The 19,566-nt window shown below is 41.6% G+C and overlaps 1 protein-coding gene across 4 annotated transcripts in view; it reads left to right on the top strand.

Annotated features, from left to right (window-relative positions):
- STAU2 (staufen double-stranded RNA binding protein 2) overlaps positions 1–19,566 on the top strand; it is a 222,988-nt gene that overhangs the window by 86,716 nt on the left and 116,706 nt on the right. For all 4 annotated transcript variants that reach the window (XM_074944229.1, XM_074944226.1, XM_074944228.1 and 1 more), the window contains exons 11-12: positions 2,231–2,291; positions 19,235–19,542. In XM_074944229.1, coding sequence (XP_074800330.1) covers positions 2,231–2,291; positions 19,235–19,542 — 369 coding nt within the window. The remainder of the gene's footprint in view (positions 1–2,230; positions 2,292–19,234; positions 19,543–19,566) is intronic.

Raw genomic sequence — 19,566 nt, forward strand, 5'->3', positions numbered from 1 at the left:
GCTCTCTTGAGCATCGGATTGGGAGGGACCAGCTAACACAACCAGCAGGGCTTCTTGGCCTGAAGTTAGCTTGGCCAGTGGGCTGGAGTTGTGGCTAAGGCCCCATCTCCTCCCTGGCTCCTGCTTGTGTCATCCCTGCCTCCCAGAGACAAACTACATGTCCTAGTCATGGCCCACTGCTGTGGGGACCACTGTGCCAATGTAAAGCCATGTGTAAATTTAAGAGGTTCATTTGGTCCACAGGAAATCGAAACTATCAATCTTTGAGCTGATTGTGAGATGGAACACAGTTCATTGGTAAGCTGGGACTTGTGTCTCCACATTCACATAGAAATCTGGAAGGTTACAATTGTGAGAGCCCTAAGAATGCCTTATCTTTGAAGTTATGTGTTTGTTCATATTTTCAAAATAGGAGTTGTTAGATACCCAACATTAGCTATTTTGAGGAGGCCAGTGGGTCTATCTACTGACACTAGAGACTTATGATGGAAATTATAAGGGTTCAGCGCTGCTCTTACTTCAAGGAGTAAATTAATCCCTCGGTAGCGTAATATTAAAAATTACAGTAGTTGTCTTTTGACAGTTTTACAGCTTCCTCCACAAAATCTGGTTTTGACTACTGGCCAGATATTGGGTTAGATTGGCCTATTCCAGCATGTGAGTTCTTAAATTGAAGGCTAGATGGTGCCATTTAGGCACTCCACTGGCCCTGGGGAACTTATGGAAGGATTGTGTCTCATGGCATTTTGTTTTAAATCTGACTAATCAAAAGTTAGAGAGAGAAGGTAGGTGAGTTAATATCTTTTATTGGACCAGTTTCTGTTGGTGAGAGAAACAAGTTTTCAAGCTATGCAGAGTTCTTCAGGTCTGGGAAAGGTACTAAGAGTGTCACAGCTAAATACAAGATCAAATAGTTTAGCATAAGTAGTTAGCACATATTTGACGAAACCTATATGGTTTCCTTCAAACAACTACAACCCATACTTGATGATGACCCCATCCTGAATAAAATCTTCCTGCACCCCGCTTCTGACCTTCAAACAGCCTCCCAACCTCTCTAAGCTCATCATCAGAAGCAAGCTCCCCGCAGACTAGGACACACTATCTCAAAGTGGCACCAGACCCCACCAGAATAACAGATGCAAAACCTGCAGACATATCTCCAGTGCTGCAGTGATCAACACCCTCCATAACACACTTTTCAAGATCCATGTGTCCTACACATACCTATCACAACAGGTGGTGTACCTCATCCAGTGCACTAAATGCTCCAATAACAACTTCATTCGTAGATGAACTCAACCAGGAAAATGATAAAAGACAAAACACACCATATCACCTATGGGTGAACGCTTTTCACAAAGCAGTCACTCTATATCTGATCTATCAGGCTTCATTCTCAACGGAAACCTCCACAACACTTGGAAAAGAGGAGCTTGGGAGTTTAAATTCATAACTGGGCTAGACACTAAAAATCATGGTCTTAATAAAGAGACTGGATTTATGGCTAATTACAACAGTCTGTAACCCACTAACCCTCCTTTTTTTCCTATGACTACAGGAGCACTAATGGGCCACTGCACCGTGAATGGTTTCTTATCTCTCTCTAATGTCCTGGGACCCTCGTTACAACAACACTGAATAATCAAAAGTTAAACACATTTGCTAATCTGAGCCTAGTCCCTGGTGAAACAGTGTGCTCACATCTTTATTGTTATCTTTTGGCCTGTAGCTGGTAATGTTTATTCATGGGGAGGTCTAGTACTGGAAGAACCTGTTTCAGGTGAAAATGAAGGTGCTCAAGCAGAGCTGTGTGGGCAGGTTTGTAGAGCAGTGGTTCTCAAAGCCGGTCCGCCGCTTGTTCAGGGAAAGCCCCTGGCGGGCCGGGCCGGACCGGTTTGTTTACCTGCCACGTCCGCAGGTTCGGCTGATCACAGCTCCCACTGGCCGCAGTTCGCTGCTCCAGGCCAATGGGGGCTGCGGGAACCTGCGGACGTGGCAGGTAAACAAACTGGTCCAGCCCACCAGGGGCTTTCCCTGAACAAGCGGCGGACCGGCTTTGAGAACCACTGTTGTAGAGGACCTCTTCATGTGCTTGTTTAGCTTTGGTCAATTCAAACAGCTAGTCTTTTAAAATGGAAATGTTTCTTCACAAAACTCTTTAATACTTTCTGTAAAAGTATATTTGTGCTGGACTTATTTTTTTTTTTTTTTTTTTAAACTGTGCCAGCCAGGGGAAAACAAAGGTTGGAATGGCCAAAATGTTGGGTTTCCTGAGCCAACGAGTAACAGTGAGTATTACTTCTTATTTCATTCATATATAACTTTTAGGCATCTTCCCATTAGGTATTTGATTATTTCAAACAAATAAATAATCCAGTCATTATGGACATTTTAGTCAGTCTTTTTTATCAGAAATTGTCTGAAAAGTTTTCTGTGATGTATCTGCCTTACGAGTATAAACGTGGTAGTGTGCTCTACTATAGCAAGAGCAAAATGGTATATTCTTTGTTTAAAAACTGAGTGGATTTTCATGCTTATTTTGAAATGCATTAATTATAGAGCCAGTTAGGCATTGTCTTCATTAGCGGAAAAGGTGTTTTCTGAACTCAAGTTAGCTCATGCATGGTAATTAACATGAGGTAGAATCCTAGTAAAGACAAAGTAGTTGTACTTTTCACAGTAGCAGATTGAGGTAAACTCTAGGTTGCCTCCAGGGTTTATCTGTGTAGCCGGCTGGCCTGTTTCCCCAGCCCAGGAAAGACACTCTGCCATGCCCAAGTCTCTCTCAGGACACAGTTTTGTTGTGCAACATAAAACTTAGGCAAAACATCAAAACAAAAAAGCACTTCCTTTGCCCACGATCAGCCACAACACCCAGAGGCTTTTCCCCTTGCCTCTCTCAGTGCTGAATGGAGGACTCAGCCTTCTCTTCAATACTACTGCTTCAGGGTCTACTGCAGGAGCCCATCTCCCACCTGCAGCTCTCCCTCAACTGAGATGCTTGCTGGCTTTTATAATCACTTGCTTCCAGCCCAGCTGGGTCTGGTCATTGAACAGGGCTGACTGCCCCCAGGTTCCTGGCTGTTAAAGGATCAGACCACCCTGTTAGCACCTTGATGTGATAACGCATGTGAAAACTGCAGACTGCCTTGTCTTCAATGTGATTTTTACCCCATGTTAGGCTATGTCTACATTACAGACCTTACAGTGGCACAGCTGTACCGCTGCAGGGTCTCCTGTGTTGCTGCTCTATGTTGGCGGGAGAGAGCTCTCCCACTTGCATAATTAAACCTGGGGTCTGTGTCCACATTGGGTCATGGGAAGTGGAGCACAAATTGGTTACAGCTGCTGCTGGGTGACAGCTGGAGACGTCAGTTGCCTGGTAGCTATACAGACCTGGGTTCTAGACCCATGGAGCCTTGCATTCTGTCGAGATACTGCAGAGATGAGCACACTAGAAGTGCATGGACACACAGAGAGAAAGAGTCTTGTTTAAGTTATGGAGGGCAATAAAGAGACGTTTCAAACCTGGCTGCATAGGAGAACTTGAAAAATAGCCCTTTCCCTGTTCCAGAAAGCCTCTGTCCCTCACTGGTGCTATATTGAATACCTGAGTTCCATTCAGAGGTATGCTTCTTGCCCAGTGATTATACCAGGGACCAATATTCATAGCTGGTGTTTTCTGCACTCTGTCTACTCTCACTTGGATGAATGGCTTTTAATGACCACTGTCAGCAGACTCTGTCCTCAGTGATCCAATAGATGTACAGCCACTTACAATTATTGAGATTTTTAATCAACTGGGAAAAATTCATACATCAACCCACACAAAGGATTATCACAGCGGTTCTGGACTCCACTCAGGACATAGCCTTTCTCCCAGAGGAGAGATTTTACAAGATATGAGACTTCTCGGCAACTCTCAGGGAACAGCTGGTACAGACCAAACAATTTTTCCTAAAACTATTAGGCCTTATCGACCTATATCACATCATTTGAGAGGCACACACCAAATGTACGCAGCCTTCTAGGGAGACTGACTCCTTAAGTGCGCCCACAGCTTTGCTGGTTGAAGAACAGAGACAATGTCCTCTGGGGTACCCTTTTGTCCTGCCATCCCTACAATCACTATTACCACTATTGCCTCCAATCAGGGCTAGTGTGTGTATTGCCAAGACATCCAAATGCCTTGCCTTCTGAACACTTGTGCGGTCCAGATTCCATGTCTTCTGATGTGCTGCTGCTGGATTGGAGCTCAGATAGTGCGGCGAGCCCGCAAACCTCTTGCTTGTCCTTGCAGCATCATGTAGTATAGGTGCTTACACTCAGTACCATGTCCGTGTACTGTATCAACAAGCAGAGAGGAATGCGTTCCTAGCCTTTATCTGTGGAGACAAGAAAACTTTGGCTGTGCATGTTTAGCCTGGTCTTTAGTTTTGGGTTTCTTTAAACAATTACTTACCCCAAGGTGAGGGATTACACCTACTTTAATCTATGACAGTTCAGCCCCCTAGATCAACTACATTAGAGAGCTTAGCAATAGAAGGGGGACCCCATGGTGCACAAAAGGGACTACATAGTGCTCTTTCTACAATAATTACTTTTATAACCAATCAAACAATGCACACACTGCAGTCAGTAAAGGAGAGAGAATACAGAATGCATAATATTTGCATTACTCACACCACGCCTTGTGGAAAAACATAAAGTGTTAGTCCTCATCATCATCCTCACCACCAGCGGTCATCATCTTGGCGTCTCCCCCTCATTAAAGTACTGGTATCCAGGTCTTCTGCAGCTGGCCAGAATACCATTATATCTGCTGTCTCTATCTCTGTCTCAACAGCCAGAAAGGATTCTGCATTGCAAACAAGAGTGCATTCCACCTTGCAGCATGGAGGATAACCTGCCGACTAATGTTTCTGCTTTCGGAGGGTTCAAGGCTTTTTCTTGCCATCCAGGAAGGACTCCATCCTGAAATGCTATAAACCAACATGGAAATGGTTTACTATATGGTATACTATACTTCACTAGTCAAGGATTTCCCCCATCTTGAGCTGCGGCCCTGCAGTCTCAGAGTACCTTCTTTAAGTTTCAAGGCTTAGCTATAGCCTCTCTAAAATCCATATGGCAGAAGTATCTGCTCATCAGATTTATGTTAAGGACAAACCCATCTTCTGACACTACGGTCTCCAGTTTCTATAATGTTGTGTCTATGCTACAGCTGGGAGTGAGCTTCCCAGCTGGAGTAGACCACCTCGCACTAGCTCCACCTGAGCTAGCACACTCAAAAAAGTGGTGTGGATGTTGTGGCTTGGACAGCAATTTGGCTCTCAAGCCCATCTAATCCCCTGAGTCTGAGCTTGGGTGCCTAGAGGCACAGCATCCACACTGCTATTTTTAGCACACTAGCTTGAGTAAAGCTAGCCTGTCTGTGAGTTTTATTCCCAGCTGCAGTGTAAACATACCCTAAGAGCATGGTAAATGTGTTTTTCCCCCCTTAGGATGCTCCCTACTTTTTGGGATGTCATTCTTGTCCTATTGAAGCCGATGGGCCCCCTTTATGAGCTGCTTGCTCAAGCCTCTTAATCATCTAGCAAGCAAAACATCCTTCTTGAGAGGAATTGCATCTGCTACTAGGGTGAATGAACATAGTGCTTTGATAGCCATTCCATCTTATACTATCATCCATAAGGACCATAGGCCACCATGAGGCCCCATCCCAGCTTCGTGCCTAAGATGGTCTCAGTTTTCCACCTATCTCAATATATTCCCTCCCCATATTCTTCCTTAGAGCACCATTCCTACCCAAGAGAAACCGATCTCAATACACTTGATGCAAGGAACTTTGTTTTTACCTGGAAAAGACCAAGCCATTTCAAACATCTGACAGGTTATTTGTATCATCTGGGGAGAGATGTCAGGGAGAACCCATTACCAATCAGACACTGTCATATTGCACAGAGGCGAATTTTAAAGAACAGTCTTCTATGAGCTTTGAGGGCCTTTGTCTATTCCTGTTACACATCTTCCCCTTTACCTTGGAGTTCTGTATAAAATCAGGACTTTGCAGTTAGGGAGAAGGAGCTGAGGTAGTTCGAGAAGTGTACTCCCTTTATGTAGAGTAGGTGATGTCACTCCCCCCCCAACAGACTCAGCTTTTTAAGGTAGTGGCATGTGCCATTGACAGTTCGACAGCTCAATGCCATCTCCCTACAAGTGTGAATGTACAGAGGCAATTCTTGAAGAACTAGTACATAATCTCTTTTTTGCAATGTCAGCTCTGTATTTTTTTTTCCATATGTGGTGGTGGTAAAATAGTTTAAATATAGGATGGGTTAAAGAGAAAAATTCCCAAATCCTCATTTTAATGGAGTGAGGATAGAGAGAACATGAGTATATTGGGCAGGGTGGCCCACCCAATTGTATTTATGTAATGAAGTTAAAGCATCACACAACATCAAAACTTTGCAGGAAAATGGAACTCTGCATCACTGTGGTGTGACATGGATGGCATATGGTGGGGCCCCTAACCTGTATGGGAACTGTAATAGTCTAAAGATGGCCCTGAGGTGTTTGTGTGTACCTCCTTGCTGCCCTCATTCAGCTTCATAGCAATTCTCTAATAGGTGAGCAGCTACTCTTCCTGCTAAGCTTGGGCCTTAGTTAGCGAAAATGCCGAGCCTTTGGTGGATTATGTTTTAGCTTCCTTTTGCATGCAGGTGTTTCTCTTTCTTTGTCTGCTTGATGTGCAGTGTTTTCGTCTGAAACCATACAGACTAAAACTAGGATAGTAAAGCGAAGTTCTGTTTTGTTAAAGAAACAATAGTAAATTGTTTACAAGACAGCGACAGATTCTGTTGCTTTCCAACTGTATATCTTGTGTGGGTTGTCACTGGAAAATACCCTCTGCTTTGTTTCCTATAACATACCCACTTATTGCACCTTCTGCATCCCCCAGGACTAGTCCCCAGAAGCTGACCAGTTACCCCTTTCCCCTCTTCCCAGCTATTAAATACTCCAAAAACCATCCTTGTGACAAACTTCTCAACCCTACTTCCTCCTAACTGATAGCACTATCAGGCATTCTTTATACATAATAAAGAAGCAAAAAAAAAAAAGTATAAACCATTTTTCCCTAGGAAAGGTGTTCCACTTTTTCACAGAAGTTAAACAGAAGTCTCTTTTCCAGTTTATGGGTGTTGTCCAAATGAAAATTGAAGAACCACAGCTACCTCATGGAAAACATTATGTTTATAAACAGTTCCACCTATGTGTAAAATATTTACTGTTGTTTTTCTTCCTTAATCTTTTATTACTAAGGACTCTTGCATGAAATCAGGATCTTTGTTCCTTAGAAGTACATCTGCTCATGCTGTTTATTCACCATCTGAAATCATAATCATCTGTTTGTGACATCACAGTTAGTTACTGAGAAGAGGATTACTTTGTCACAAACAGATGATTATGATTTCAGGTGGTGAACAAACAGCAGGAGCAGATGAACTCCAAAGGAACAAAGATATTGATCTAATACACTTCTTTTGAGTAAAAAATAAGCCAAGAGAAAAACAGCGTGTGTCAGGGTAGTGTCTTAAATCCAAGGTTGAAAAGAACATTACTATTTCTGTCTATATTGTACAGAATAGCATTGGGAACTTTGGCAATTGCCTTCACGTTATTACGTATCTTGTGTGTTTTTGCTTACACCTAATCAATAATATCACATAGAAATAATCCCTATTGATAGAAAAAAATATAGTTAATTATAAATTATAGGGAAAATATTTGTTTTTACTTCATCTTGACTTTTTTCTTGTAAAAGCACAATAAATTAAGACTGATTTGCATGAAATTGTGTATGCTTATAGATCTTGGCCTCAAAGAGGAAACACATATACTGTATAGCAGTATTTTCATTAAGTCTTTCTTGTAATTCCCCATGTTTCTTTTGCATCCAGGGAATGTTAATGGAGCTCTTCTGTGGCTAATTGAACACCTGTATATTTCCATGGATGATGATAACCAAAGTCTGTTCACATTTTATTGGATAAAGTGTCTATTTTATATTCCAGATTTGTTAAATTCAGATGTGGTAGCATTATATTTTTATTTTCACTATTCTGTATCATTTTCTGTGTGCCTCAAGTGCATAACTTACACTGGATTCTATTTTTGGATTAATTATTGATGTTTCTTGGACTTTTGATTAAGTAAAGATTTTTATATCAATCTGCTCTTCCAGGTGGTGGATTGATAATTTAATAACTCCTTTAATTATACATTTACCTCAGATTCTACACTACCATTCCATGGTCATGCTGGGTAAAAGACACAATAAGATGAGTTGATAACACTGCAGAAAGCATTTGAGGTGGCACAGCTCAAAGAACAATGACTCTCCAACTGCTTTTGTAGCACAGGTGCTGCTGGCTGAGCATTATAACATTACTGCACACTCCAAGGTGTCAGTCCCACCAGCTGAGCCTGTAGACAGGAACTGGAGTCTCTTGCAGTCGTTTGGTATGCCATCCAAGTGCTCAGGTGACAATTCAGTGGGTACAGAAGTTACAGTAATTTTGAGACAAGAGGCTCCCTTGATAGCCTATGGAAGACAGCTAGGATACTATCTTCCCTTGCTCACTGAAGTCCCCCGGAAAATCAGATTGGGAAGCAGGAGATATTCATGTAATTCTGTTCTGATATGGTCTCATCCAGGGATTGGATTTTGGGCATCTGGGTTGGTGTTGTTAGTTACTTATGAGATTTGTGTTGGAGAGATCTAATTGCAGTTAACAGTCTGGGTAAAATAATCATTCAGCCTGAACAGTAAGCGCTAACAATTTCCAACAGGAGATGGAAGAACATTTAAGAAAAACGGATGTTATTCAGCAAATGGGACCCAAGAGTGTTATGGAGAAAGCAGGAAGACCATATCACTTTTTCCTCAGTAGTTGAGGGTAATTCTTGCAGAATGGGAGTTTGTTAAAGGTCATTAGACTTCATACTCTTGGAAAATAGATTTGCACACGATTGGTGTATGTAAAGGATTAGTTCAGATATAAGAAAGCATTTCCAATAGAGAGATCCATATGCATTTGCGGTTAAGAGTGCCACAAGTGACCTTCTAATTGTGTTGCTCTCAACATCTCTTGACTGAGACCTGGCCCTCTTAGTCCTTTTCACACCTGGAGAAGCTATCTCCTTGAGAAATTGGATCATTTGAGCTGAGGCAGTATTGCTATCCTAACCAAAGCTTTGAGTTCTCCATTCTCTCCTCCAAGCTCTTTCCTTACTTCAAACATCTCACCCCCCAAAACTTCCTCTCACACTGATTTCTCCTTTGATATTTCATCCTCACTCATAACTTCACTGAGCTTTCTTCTTAACTTCAACTATCTCTCCATCCTCATCTGCTAGACTTACTCATTCTTTCTTCTCACATATGTAGGTCATGCCCATCACCACAACTCCCACTCTCCTCTTTTTTACTCTGTTGTTAATGAATGATCTTGCCTACGCAGGCCACTCTTTGGTTACACTGAAGCACTGACTCATTGCTTCACCCCTCAAAAATCACTGTCTCATTGCTCTTCCAAGCATCTGAACTGTCAGCTCTCCATCCTGATTTGCTCTCAGCTCCCTAATTTGTTGACCCATCTACTTTTATTGATAACAGCTCTTTCCTGTCCTCTGCTTTACATTATCTCCCTTCAAAACTCATATGCTAGCCTTGATCATTTTTAAGTTCTATTGGTACACTGAACTACTATACAGAGCTTCAAATGCACAAGTCATTGCCTCAAAAAAATGCTATATGTCCTGAACCCATGTCCACTAGAGTGTTTAATCAGATATTCTGTAGAAATTCCCTTATTTTATTCTGTTTGTTCTTTATATTAAAAATATCAAGACTTGTTTTTCATGAGTGCTCATTCCCCAAATGGAGAGAGGAGTGTGTTGAAACTTTCACAAAGAGCTTTTCTCTCAAGTGTGTGTCAAGAGTTAAACAAATACAACAAAAACAGAATTTAAAAAGTCTCACTAAAAATTACCCCCCTTTTCCACTGCTCAGGTTTCAGCCTCATCTCTTGTGGTGTCATAATTCTAGTAGTTCTTCGGTTGTGCAGAGCATCTTCCAGCAAAATCAGGAAACTCCAGACCTGATGTAAAAAAGGGGAAAAAAAACCACCAAATTTTTTTTTCTTATCGTCTTATTCAGTTGTAAAGAAGCAAATAATATACGTATCTTTTAACATGGTGGTTGTGAGGTTAAACAAGCTGGTTTTTGAATCAGGGTGCTACATAACATTACTTTGTTTAACCTCACTGTGGCAAGGTGACGACTCACCGGTGCAGCGCCTCCTGCTGGTCATCCTGGGAATTAGCTCTTTTCCAGAGCACCCTCTGCAGGCCGGTGTCTCCCCTGCCACTGGCCCCGTGTCCCTCCTGGACCCCAATGTCCTTTACCCTGGAGTTATGCCCCCAGCAGTACCCCCACACTCTGGGTTTCCCATCCCAGGGGAACCCCCAACCTTCTATTCCCACCTTGCCTCAGTGGCTACTGTCAGTCATCATCTAGCCCCCTTTCACTGGGGCAGACTGCAGTCTATAATGGCCACTCATCATTGGCAAGGGGTTAGGACCTGCTGCCCCCTGCAGCCCAAGTACCTTTTGTAGACCTTCAACAAGGCCTGCAGCCTGGGGGTTTACCATGGTGGCGCTCCCTTTGCCTTTGCCTTTGCCCTTCCCCTGCTCTGCTCTGCTCTGCTCTGCTCTGCTCTGCTTCAGGTACCTTGCTCTCAGGCAGCTAGCCCTTCCCACTCCAGGGCTGGAGAGAGATGCTTCCAGCTCCTGGCTCACAACCCTCTTATAAGGGCCAGCTGGGCCCTGATTGAGCTGGCCACAGCTGTGGTCAGCTACTCAGGTGCTTTCAGTCCTTTTCCCAGCCACAGTCCTCTCCAGGGCTGCTTTTACTATTGGCACCCCAGGCAGCCCTCTCCCAGGGCTGTTTTAACCCCTTCAGGGCCAGAGCGGGGTGACCATCCCGCTACACTCACATAACTAAGATCTTTTAATGGATGGCACTATGTAACTACAACATATTATTTTTGGTGCCTGTATATTACAGTGATTGGTTGTCTGTAAATACCTCAGACAGATGCATTAGATAAATAATGTTGGTGTCTAGGCCAGTATTTCTGCTTCCGAAGTCTAAGCTGATATGTAGACTATTGCTGAGTACATAATGGCTATAGTGTTTACCTATTCTGTTGTTTTACGAATGTTTTCTAAAGTAATGACACTTAAAAGCTGTTTCGTAGAAATTGTCAGGCTTTTACCGTTTATTTTTATGGTAATACTTAAATTACTCATTCTTGTTACTAAAATAGCCACCCTTATTTTTAGAATTTCTCCAGGGCTTTTTGGTGAAATTGGATTTATGATGGGCCAGATGCTAAGAGATGTTGAGCAGCTGCAGCTCCTGTGGAAATCCATGTGGATCTGCGGGTACTCAGCACCTTACAGAATCTGGTCTACTGTGAATTGCTTCGTGGTGAAGTAACTTGGTGCCAGATTCTGATACCCCTCACTCGTGTTGCAAAGTACCTTACTTTGCAGTTAGTCCTGTTGATTTTAGTGAGACTAATCAAGAAGTAAGGTATTCCTCAGCATGAGTAAGTGTGGCAGAATCTGGGTCTTATAAATAAACTTTTGGGTGGTTATTGCTGGCTGATTTTATTGAATTCCCAGGTACTGATCATATCTCATATAACTTATCTTTGGCTGAAAAAAGATTGCTAATTTCAAATGTTGAAATGATCTGTTTATTTTGTAAGATAAGCAGATCGCATGTAGGGCTAAATCATGGTCCTGTAGGCATTGCAGCCCACAGGAGTAAGGCACACACTTCTACTGGCGGTACAAATTGCAGTGCAGGGAGCAAGGCATGTTCCAATGAAGTGTTCTGGAGGTGAGGGAGGAAATGGGTGAAGCCTTGTCCCCTCCCAACACACCAACTATTGTAGCTTTCTCCTCAGCACAGCAGGGAGACCAGGAGACAAATTGTGAGTCTCTGAGTCACAGTCTGTTTTCCGGTGTGCTCCAGGGGCAGCAGAACAGTGCTTAAGGAAAAGCTATGACTCTGAGTCATTGAAACAAGAAAAGACTGAAAACTGTGGGGGAGAAGGAGTTTTCTGACGGTACTGAACAAGAGGAGGGAAAGAATTAGGTCTGGTATGTTCAGAGCTGGATTGAGACACAGTTCTTTAAACATGGGACTATCTTCTGAAAGTCACATTACAACATCAGGTTTCAGAGTAGCAGCCGTGTTAGTCTGTAGCCGCAAAAGAGAACAGGAGTACTTGTGGCACCACAGAGACTAACAAATTTATTTGAGCATAAGCTTTCGTGGGCTACAGCCCACTTCATCGTACGCATAGAATGGAACATATAGTAAGAAGATAGATATATACATACAGAGAACATGAAAAGGTGGTGTCAGAGGCTAATTAATTAAGATGAGCTATTATCAGCAGGAGAAAAAAACTTTTGTAGTGATAATCAAGATGGCCCATTTAGACAGTTGAAGGTGTGAAGATACTTAACATGGGGAAACAGCTAGTGGCATTCTGTTATTTTCTTTGTTGGGCCTGTCCTGTAGTAGGTGACTTCTGGGTACTCTTCTGGCTCTGCCAATCTGTTTTTTCACTTCAGCAGGTGGGTATTGTAGTTTTAAGAATGCTTGATAGAGATCTTGTAGGTGTTTGTCTCTGTCTGAGGGGTTGGAGCAAATGCAGTTGTATCTTAGAGGTTGGCTGTAGACAATGGATCGTGTGGTGTGTCCTGGATGGAAGCCTGGAGGCATGTAGGTAGGAATAGGGGTCAGTAGGGTTCCGGTATAGGGTGGTGTTTATGCGACCATCACTTATTAGCACAGTAGTGTCCAGGAAATGGACCGCTGGTATAGATTGGTCTAGGCTGAGGTTGATGGTGGGATGGAAATTGTTGAAATTGTGGTGGAATTCCTCAAGGGCTTCTCTTCCATGGGTCCAGATGATGAAGATGTCATCAATGTAGCGCAAGTAGAGTAGGGGCGTTAGGGGACGAGAGCTAAGGAAGCATTCTAAGTCAGCCATAAAAAGTTGGCATACTGTGGGGTCATGCAGGTACCCATAGCAGTGCCGCTGACTTGAAGGTATATATTGTCCCCAGATGTGAAATTGTTGTGGGTGAGGACAAAGTCACAAAGGTCAGCCCCCAGGTTTGCCGTGACATTATGGGGGATACTGTTCCTGATAGCTTGTAGTCCATCTTTGTGTGGAATGTTGGTACAGAGGGCTTCTACATCCATAGTGGCCAGGATGGTGTTTTCAGGAAGATCACCTTTGGATTGTAGTTTCCTCAGGAAGTCAGTGGTGTCTCGAAGGTAGCTAGGAGTGCTGGTAGCGTAGGGACTAAGGAGAGAGTCCACATAGCCAGACAATCCTGCTATTAGGGTGCCAATGCCTAAGATGATGAAGCATCCAGGATTTCCAGGTTTATGGATCTTGGGTAGCAAATAGAATACCCCTAGTTGGGGTTCTAGGCATATGTCTGCACAGATCCATTCCTGTACTCTTTCAGGGATTGACAGAGCCAGAGGAGTACACAGAAGTCACCTACTACAGGACAGGCCCAACAAAGAAAATAACAGAACACCACTAGCTGTCACCTTCGGCCCCCAACTAAAACCTCTGCAGTGCATCATCAAAGATCTACAACCTATCCTGAAAAATCTCACTCTCACAGATCTTGGGAGACAGACCAGTCCTTGCTTACAGACAGCCCTCCAACCTGAAGCAAATACTCTCCAGCAACCACACACCACACAACAAAAACACTAACCCTGGAACCTATCCTAGCAACAAAGCCCGATGCCAACTCTGTCCATATATTTATTCAAGTGATACCATCATAGAACCTAATCACATCAGCCACACGATCAGGGGCTAGTTCATCTGCACATCTACCAATGTGAAATATGCCATCATGTACCAGCATTGCCCCTCTGCCATGTACATTGGCCAAACCGGACAGTCTCTACGCAAAAGAATAAATGGACACAAATCTGACATCAGGAATCATAACATTCAAAAACCAGTAGGAGAACACTTCAGCCTCTCTGGCCGCTCAGTAAAAGATTTAAGGGTGGTAATTATGCAACAGAAAAGCTTCAAAAACAGACTCCAACGAGAAATTGCTGAGCTTGAATTAATATGCAATACCATTAACTTGGGTTTGAATAGAGACTGGGAGAGGCTGGGTCATTACACATTTTTTTGATACACATATTGAATCTATTTCCCCATGTTAAGTGTCCTCGCACCTTCTTGTCAACTGTCTAAACGGGCCACCATGATTTTCACTACAAAAGTTTTTTTCTCTGCTGATAATAGCTCATCTTAATTAATTAGCCGCTTACGCCACCTTTTCATGTTCTCTGTATGTATATATCTATCTTTTTACTATATGTTCCATTCTATGCATCCGATGAAGTGGGCTGTAGCCCACGAAAGCTTATGCTCAAATAAATTTGTTAGTCTCCAAGTTGCCACAAGTACTCCTATTCTTTATTACAACATCAGGATCTCAGCTTTCATGTTCAAAAATATGTTCCTAGACCTCGTGGTTGTGAAGAAAAGCTTGAAAGCATGACCCAGTGTAACTGATGAAGAGATATTGTCCTAAATCTGCAGACAGCCCTGTGATGGCTTTAAGATGGTTAAGTGCCCCATTCACTTTATTGGATTGTTTGCTGAGGAACCTGCTGCCATGGGGCCGTCAGTACCTCTGCAGCAGAGGCTATGTCTGTGGGGGGCTTGTTGTCACCATGGCTCTGCTGGGGGTGATGTTGGCAAGTGCCCTCTCACATAGAATCCTTTGCTCTTATGGGTGAGGGCTGAGTTTTCCTCTGGAAGGGAATCCAACACAATGTGATGGGCCAGGGAGGAGGGAGTCCCCAGCCTGTCCAAAGAGGAATGGTGGGTAAGAGCAAAGATGCCACTTGCACTGGTGGCTCTGCCACTGCTAGTCCAGGCAGGGATGGGACCACAGCACAGAGGTAAGACTACGGGGACTACCCAGGTAGAGATGTTACCCAGGTCCCTACATTGTCTTAATCTAGCCATTTATATAGTATGCCTCCATACCACTTTGCAGTTTTCTAGTATCTGATTGGCAGATGCAGACAAAAAATCATACACACCTGTATTTGATTGTAGGGTTGGAAGTCTTTTTAGAGATTAAAATTTTAAGCGACTGCTAACAATTACCATTAAAGAATGGATTAGAATTGTTTTTCAAGTGTTAGTGATTATACTGCATAGCTAGTCTGCATATTTTCCTTACATGATTGCCCACGGGTGTAAATAATATGCTTGTGCATGGAAATTATTTATAGGTCTTTCATGAATGCACCTCCAGGTTATATGCAGCAGAAGGTGTACCATTGTTGATATATATGGTGAAATATAGTTCCTGAGACTCCTGATAATTGTCATATATTACTCTGCATCTTTGCTATAACCTTTATGATTTACAGTTACATATGATTCTGTAATATGAGATTTGTATTGAATTTAGCATATGATTTTTTCCTGATATTTACATAAAAATCTAGATTTTGCAGAGGAATAATAAACTTATAAGGACTTTGCTCACTTAGAGATCCGCTCATGCTGTGTGGACAACTCCTGTCTAGAGATAAGTCAATAGATATCTCATTTGTTTGTATTTCTAGTCTCCCAAATTTTATTAACAAAAGTATATGTATGAAAGCAGTTTCTGGTATTTGTTTCTAAGAGTTCTTATACTTCTATAGTTCATTTCTCACTTGATATCATAATTATCATCCTGTAATACCATAATTTCCACAGCAACTAAACTGTAATAGTCAAACAGAAGGTTATACATTTAGATTAGGAATAAGCAGCAGGCGCAGAAGAATTTTATAGCAGGATCCTTAGTATTGTTTTAAAAATAGGCAATAAAACTTAAGAAAATATATTTCTTAGCACAAATGTTCCAAAAGCAATTTTTAAAAGTTTTTCTATACTTCATCAGCAGCTGTTTAAAGCAAGTTTTAATTAGCCTCATTAAACTTAAATTCTAGTTAAAATCCTAACAGTTTGCAAGTGCATTAATATAATGTCCAAAATACTACATCACTTGGTTTTTAAAAATAGTCAGTGATGGCAATAATGTCTACCTCTTAGGTGTTTCATATGACTTAATTAATTGTTACTTGTAAAGCACTTTGAGATCCTCAGCTGGAAGGTGTTATATAAAGGCAAAGTACTATTACTATTATTAATTTACAATCTCCTTTATAACAATGTAGGTGGTTTATAAGAACATTTGATATATCATGCTGAATATCTTTTTATTCATCATATGCCATAAATTAGTTATTTTAACATTTAGAAAGTTTGGTAGTCTGGAAAAATTCCAAACTATTGTTCCAGACAGCAGTTAGATATTTGGGTGGATCATGTAAAAACATTGAAAAGGCTGAGAAAGCATGTGAAATGTTTGTTTTAAGGAATATTACATCAATGGAATAGACATCTGCAGTACTTAATTTGGTTCAAAATATTTTGTAAAAAAGTTAGCATTGTGTTGCTTTTTTCCAAAATAGATTCTTTTTCATAATAGTATTTCTGCACCAGTGTGTTCTTTCACTTATATTATTGAATTAATCACCTTTATTTCTCAAATGCATTTAGTGAAATTGGATTTACAGTGGGTCAGATTTAGGAGGTGCTGAGTACTTGCCGTTCTATTTTGTGATGATTGTTTCTTGGTTTATGTAGCCCAGTTTTACCTGACAGTAACCTGGGGGATGCGCTATGTCTGTTTAAATCATTTAAACCCTGTATCCATTTTACAAAGCAATTTAAAAAATGTGAGGTGAGATGAGATTTATCTGAAGGTGGTGGAGTCTCAGATGAAGGGTATATTATTAAAATACTGTACATAATACTGCTTTATACATATGCATATGGTGTTTTATCCTTATAGGGCTGTATTCTATATTGTCCTGCATGGATCTGTCTGGGGGGAAGATGGTGCATGGAGCCTCTTCCTGCCCCTCTCTAACACTTCCATAGTACAGCCATTCAGAAGCCATGCAACATATTGATCTGGGCCTCCGGTCCTGCAAGAGGTTCATGCAGGTGAACCGCTGTGCCTGGGCAGAGCCCCACTGACTTCCCTGGAGACCTGTCCATGCAAAGTCAGTTGGAGGACTGGAGCCATAGGGCCCTCAAGCTTTAGGCAAGGAGACAGGACATAGTAATCAGCTGGGTAAGGAATGTGTCTTGCTCTTTCCATTCATGTACCCACTCTCACTGTGCACTTATTAGAGCCTGAATTGCTCTGATCTGAAGCAACTTTACGGAGCACTGTAGGGTTCCCTGTCAGCAGGCCACTTGAACTTTCTTGCCTGTGTTTGCCCTGCCCAGGCAGTCAGGTTTGAGGAATTGTAGCTTGCGGTGGCTCTGCACCTGCTCTTGTAGTGGCTCAGTGGGGGGAAGCCAGAATTTGGGGTCCAGTCCTAATTTTACTCATGCAAGTAGTTCTGTTAGTGGGGCTTGTGTGAGTCTCTATACTTGTGTGAATATGGTTTGCAAGGTAAGAGAGTTGAACCACACGTTATGTCTCCTCTTGTGAAATTAATCACTGCAGTCACGAAATTATTCACATTTTAACAATATAACGAAATACTTCATGAAACCTTTTCATGCCTGTAATCAGCAATATTGGATTGTGGTCTAACCATATGAAGCTTATAATGAGTTAAAAGCCAAATTTGAGTAAAGCAATTACAAGACACACCTATAACCAATTTGCTCAGACAGCAGTCTGAAAGTTCAACAAGGAAGCATGTTCACCATGTATTTGAATTTCAGGATTTTAATTATAGCTGGTATTTCTGAATCTACTTCAGGCAGCAGACATCTTATTTAAAAAGTAGCATTTGTGCCACTGAGATTATGAAAACCCATTATAAGAAACTAGAAATCCAGTTTCGATTCTTCTTTAAGACTGTTCTGCAATCTTAAAATGACTTTCATATGCATTGCAAATGAAAAATAATCTATAAACATTGAACCATAGCATTTTTCTTCTCATAGCTAAACTAGTTGCCGAACTGGTTTGCTATTGTAAAATGGACTCCCATACTGCCAGCTGTCACAAATGTCATATTTTAGGCAGTCTGACTGCTACCAATAGAAGGCTCCAATATGCTTGTTGTAATTTAATAAAATATTTTCATGTTCATTATTACTTTTTAAACTATCTTCAAAATGGATATCATTTATTTTTCAAAACATAGCTTGACTGTATAGTAAGATGGCTTAAATAAGCCCTGATCCGGAACACTCTTGCACACATGAGAATCTCAGTTGATTTCCTCAAGTGTGTAAAGTTATTCAGGTGCACATGTGTATGCAGGATTGGGACTTCATTGTCTAAAAATATTATTTAAAATACTGAAATATAGTTACCAAGAGCAATTATCCTTAACTGTATGTCTAATATTAGAGGTATTTCCATAACTGCACGTGAATAAATTCTTTGGGTCTCTAATACATAGCATAATTCCTGTGGTGTAAATGGTGTTCACACTGAGCAAAGAATACACCTTCTCAAGTACAAGTCAAAAAGATATTATTATTTACAATATATACTGTGTCACAGATATCCATAATGCTTAAAATAAGAAGACTGTTTCCTTCACTGAAGGGTATGCGGCCTAAATAAGGCACGTTAGCACAGCAAATGATGACGACAAACAATGGTGTAGGGATGTGGGAAGGAAGAGGATTACAACAAAATAAAATTTATCATATTTTGGGGTGTGGCTATGTCTTGTTAGTTCTGACATCTAAGTATCTCATTTGTGCATGCCAAATGGTCTGTGAATTCCCAATTTCAAGCACAGTTTTAGAGGCCACATTTAGGATTTTTTTTTAAAAAAAAAAATCCTTCCCCTTAATGTCCTTTTAAAACCAGTTTTGGTTATAATCAGGTAGATTATGCATTCTGACTCGCAGTTACTACTGAAAAAGACCTATAAGTATACAGTTTGTTTTCAGGTGGGAAGCATCTAAACTGACAATGGTATAGTTGTCCATCTTTAACTCACTGCAAGTGTAACGAGAATGGTCTTTGCTTTCATTTTCAGCACCAAAGGGAATTCTCCATCTCTCACCTGATGTTTATCAAGAGATGGAAGCAAGCCGCAACAAGGCAGCCCCTGGCGCTGCTGGAAGCTATTTGTCATCCAAAGAAATGAGCCAGACTTCTAGCTCTTTCTTCAGCATATCTGCTACTGCTAATAGTACAGCTACAATTGCCAGGGAACTCCTCATGAATGGAACATCCCCGACTGCTGAGGCCATAGGTCTGAAAGGAATATCTCCTGCTTCCCCCTGTTCTGCAGTGCAGCCTTCAAAACAGCTGGAGTATTTGGCAAGGATTCAAGGCTTTCAGGTATGGGAGGAGGAAAATGAAGCT

The sequence above is a fragment of the Natator depressus genome, chromosome 2 (genome assembly GCF_965152275.1).
Source record: "Natator depressus isolate rNatDep1 chromosome 2, rNatDep2.hap1, whole genome shotgun sequence".
NCBI classification, from domain to species: Eukaryota; Metazoa; Chordata; order Testudines; family Cheloniidae; genus Natator; species Natator depressus.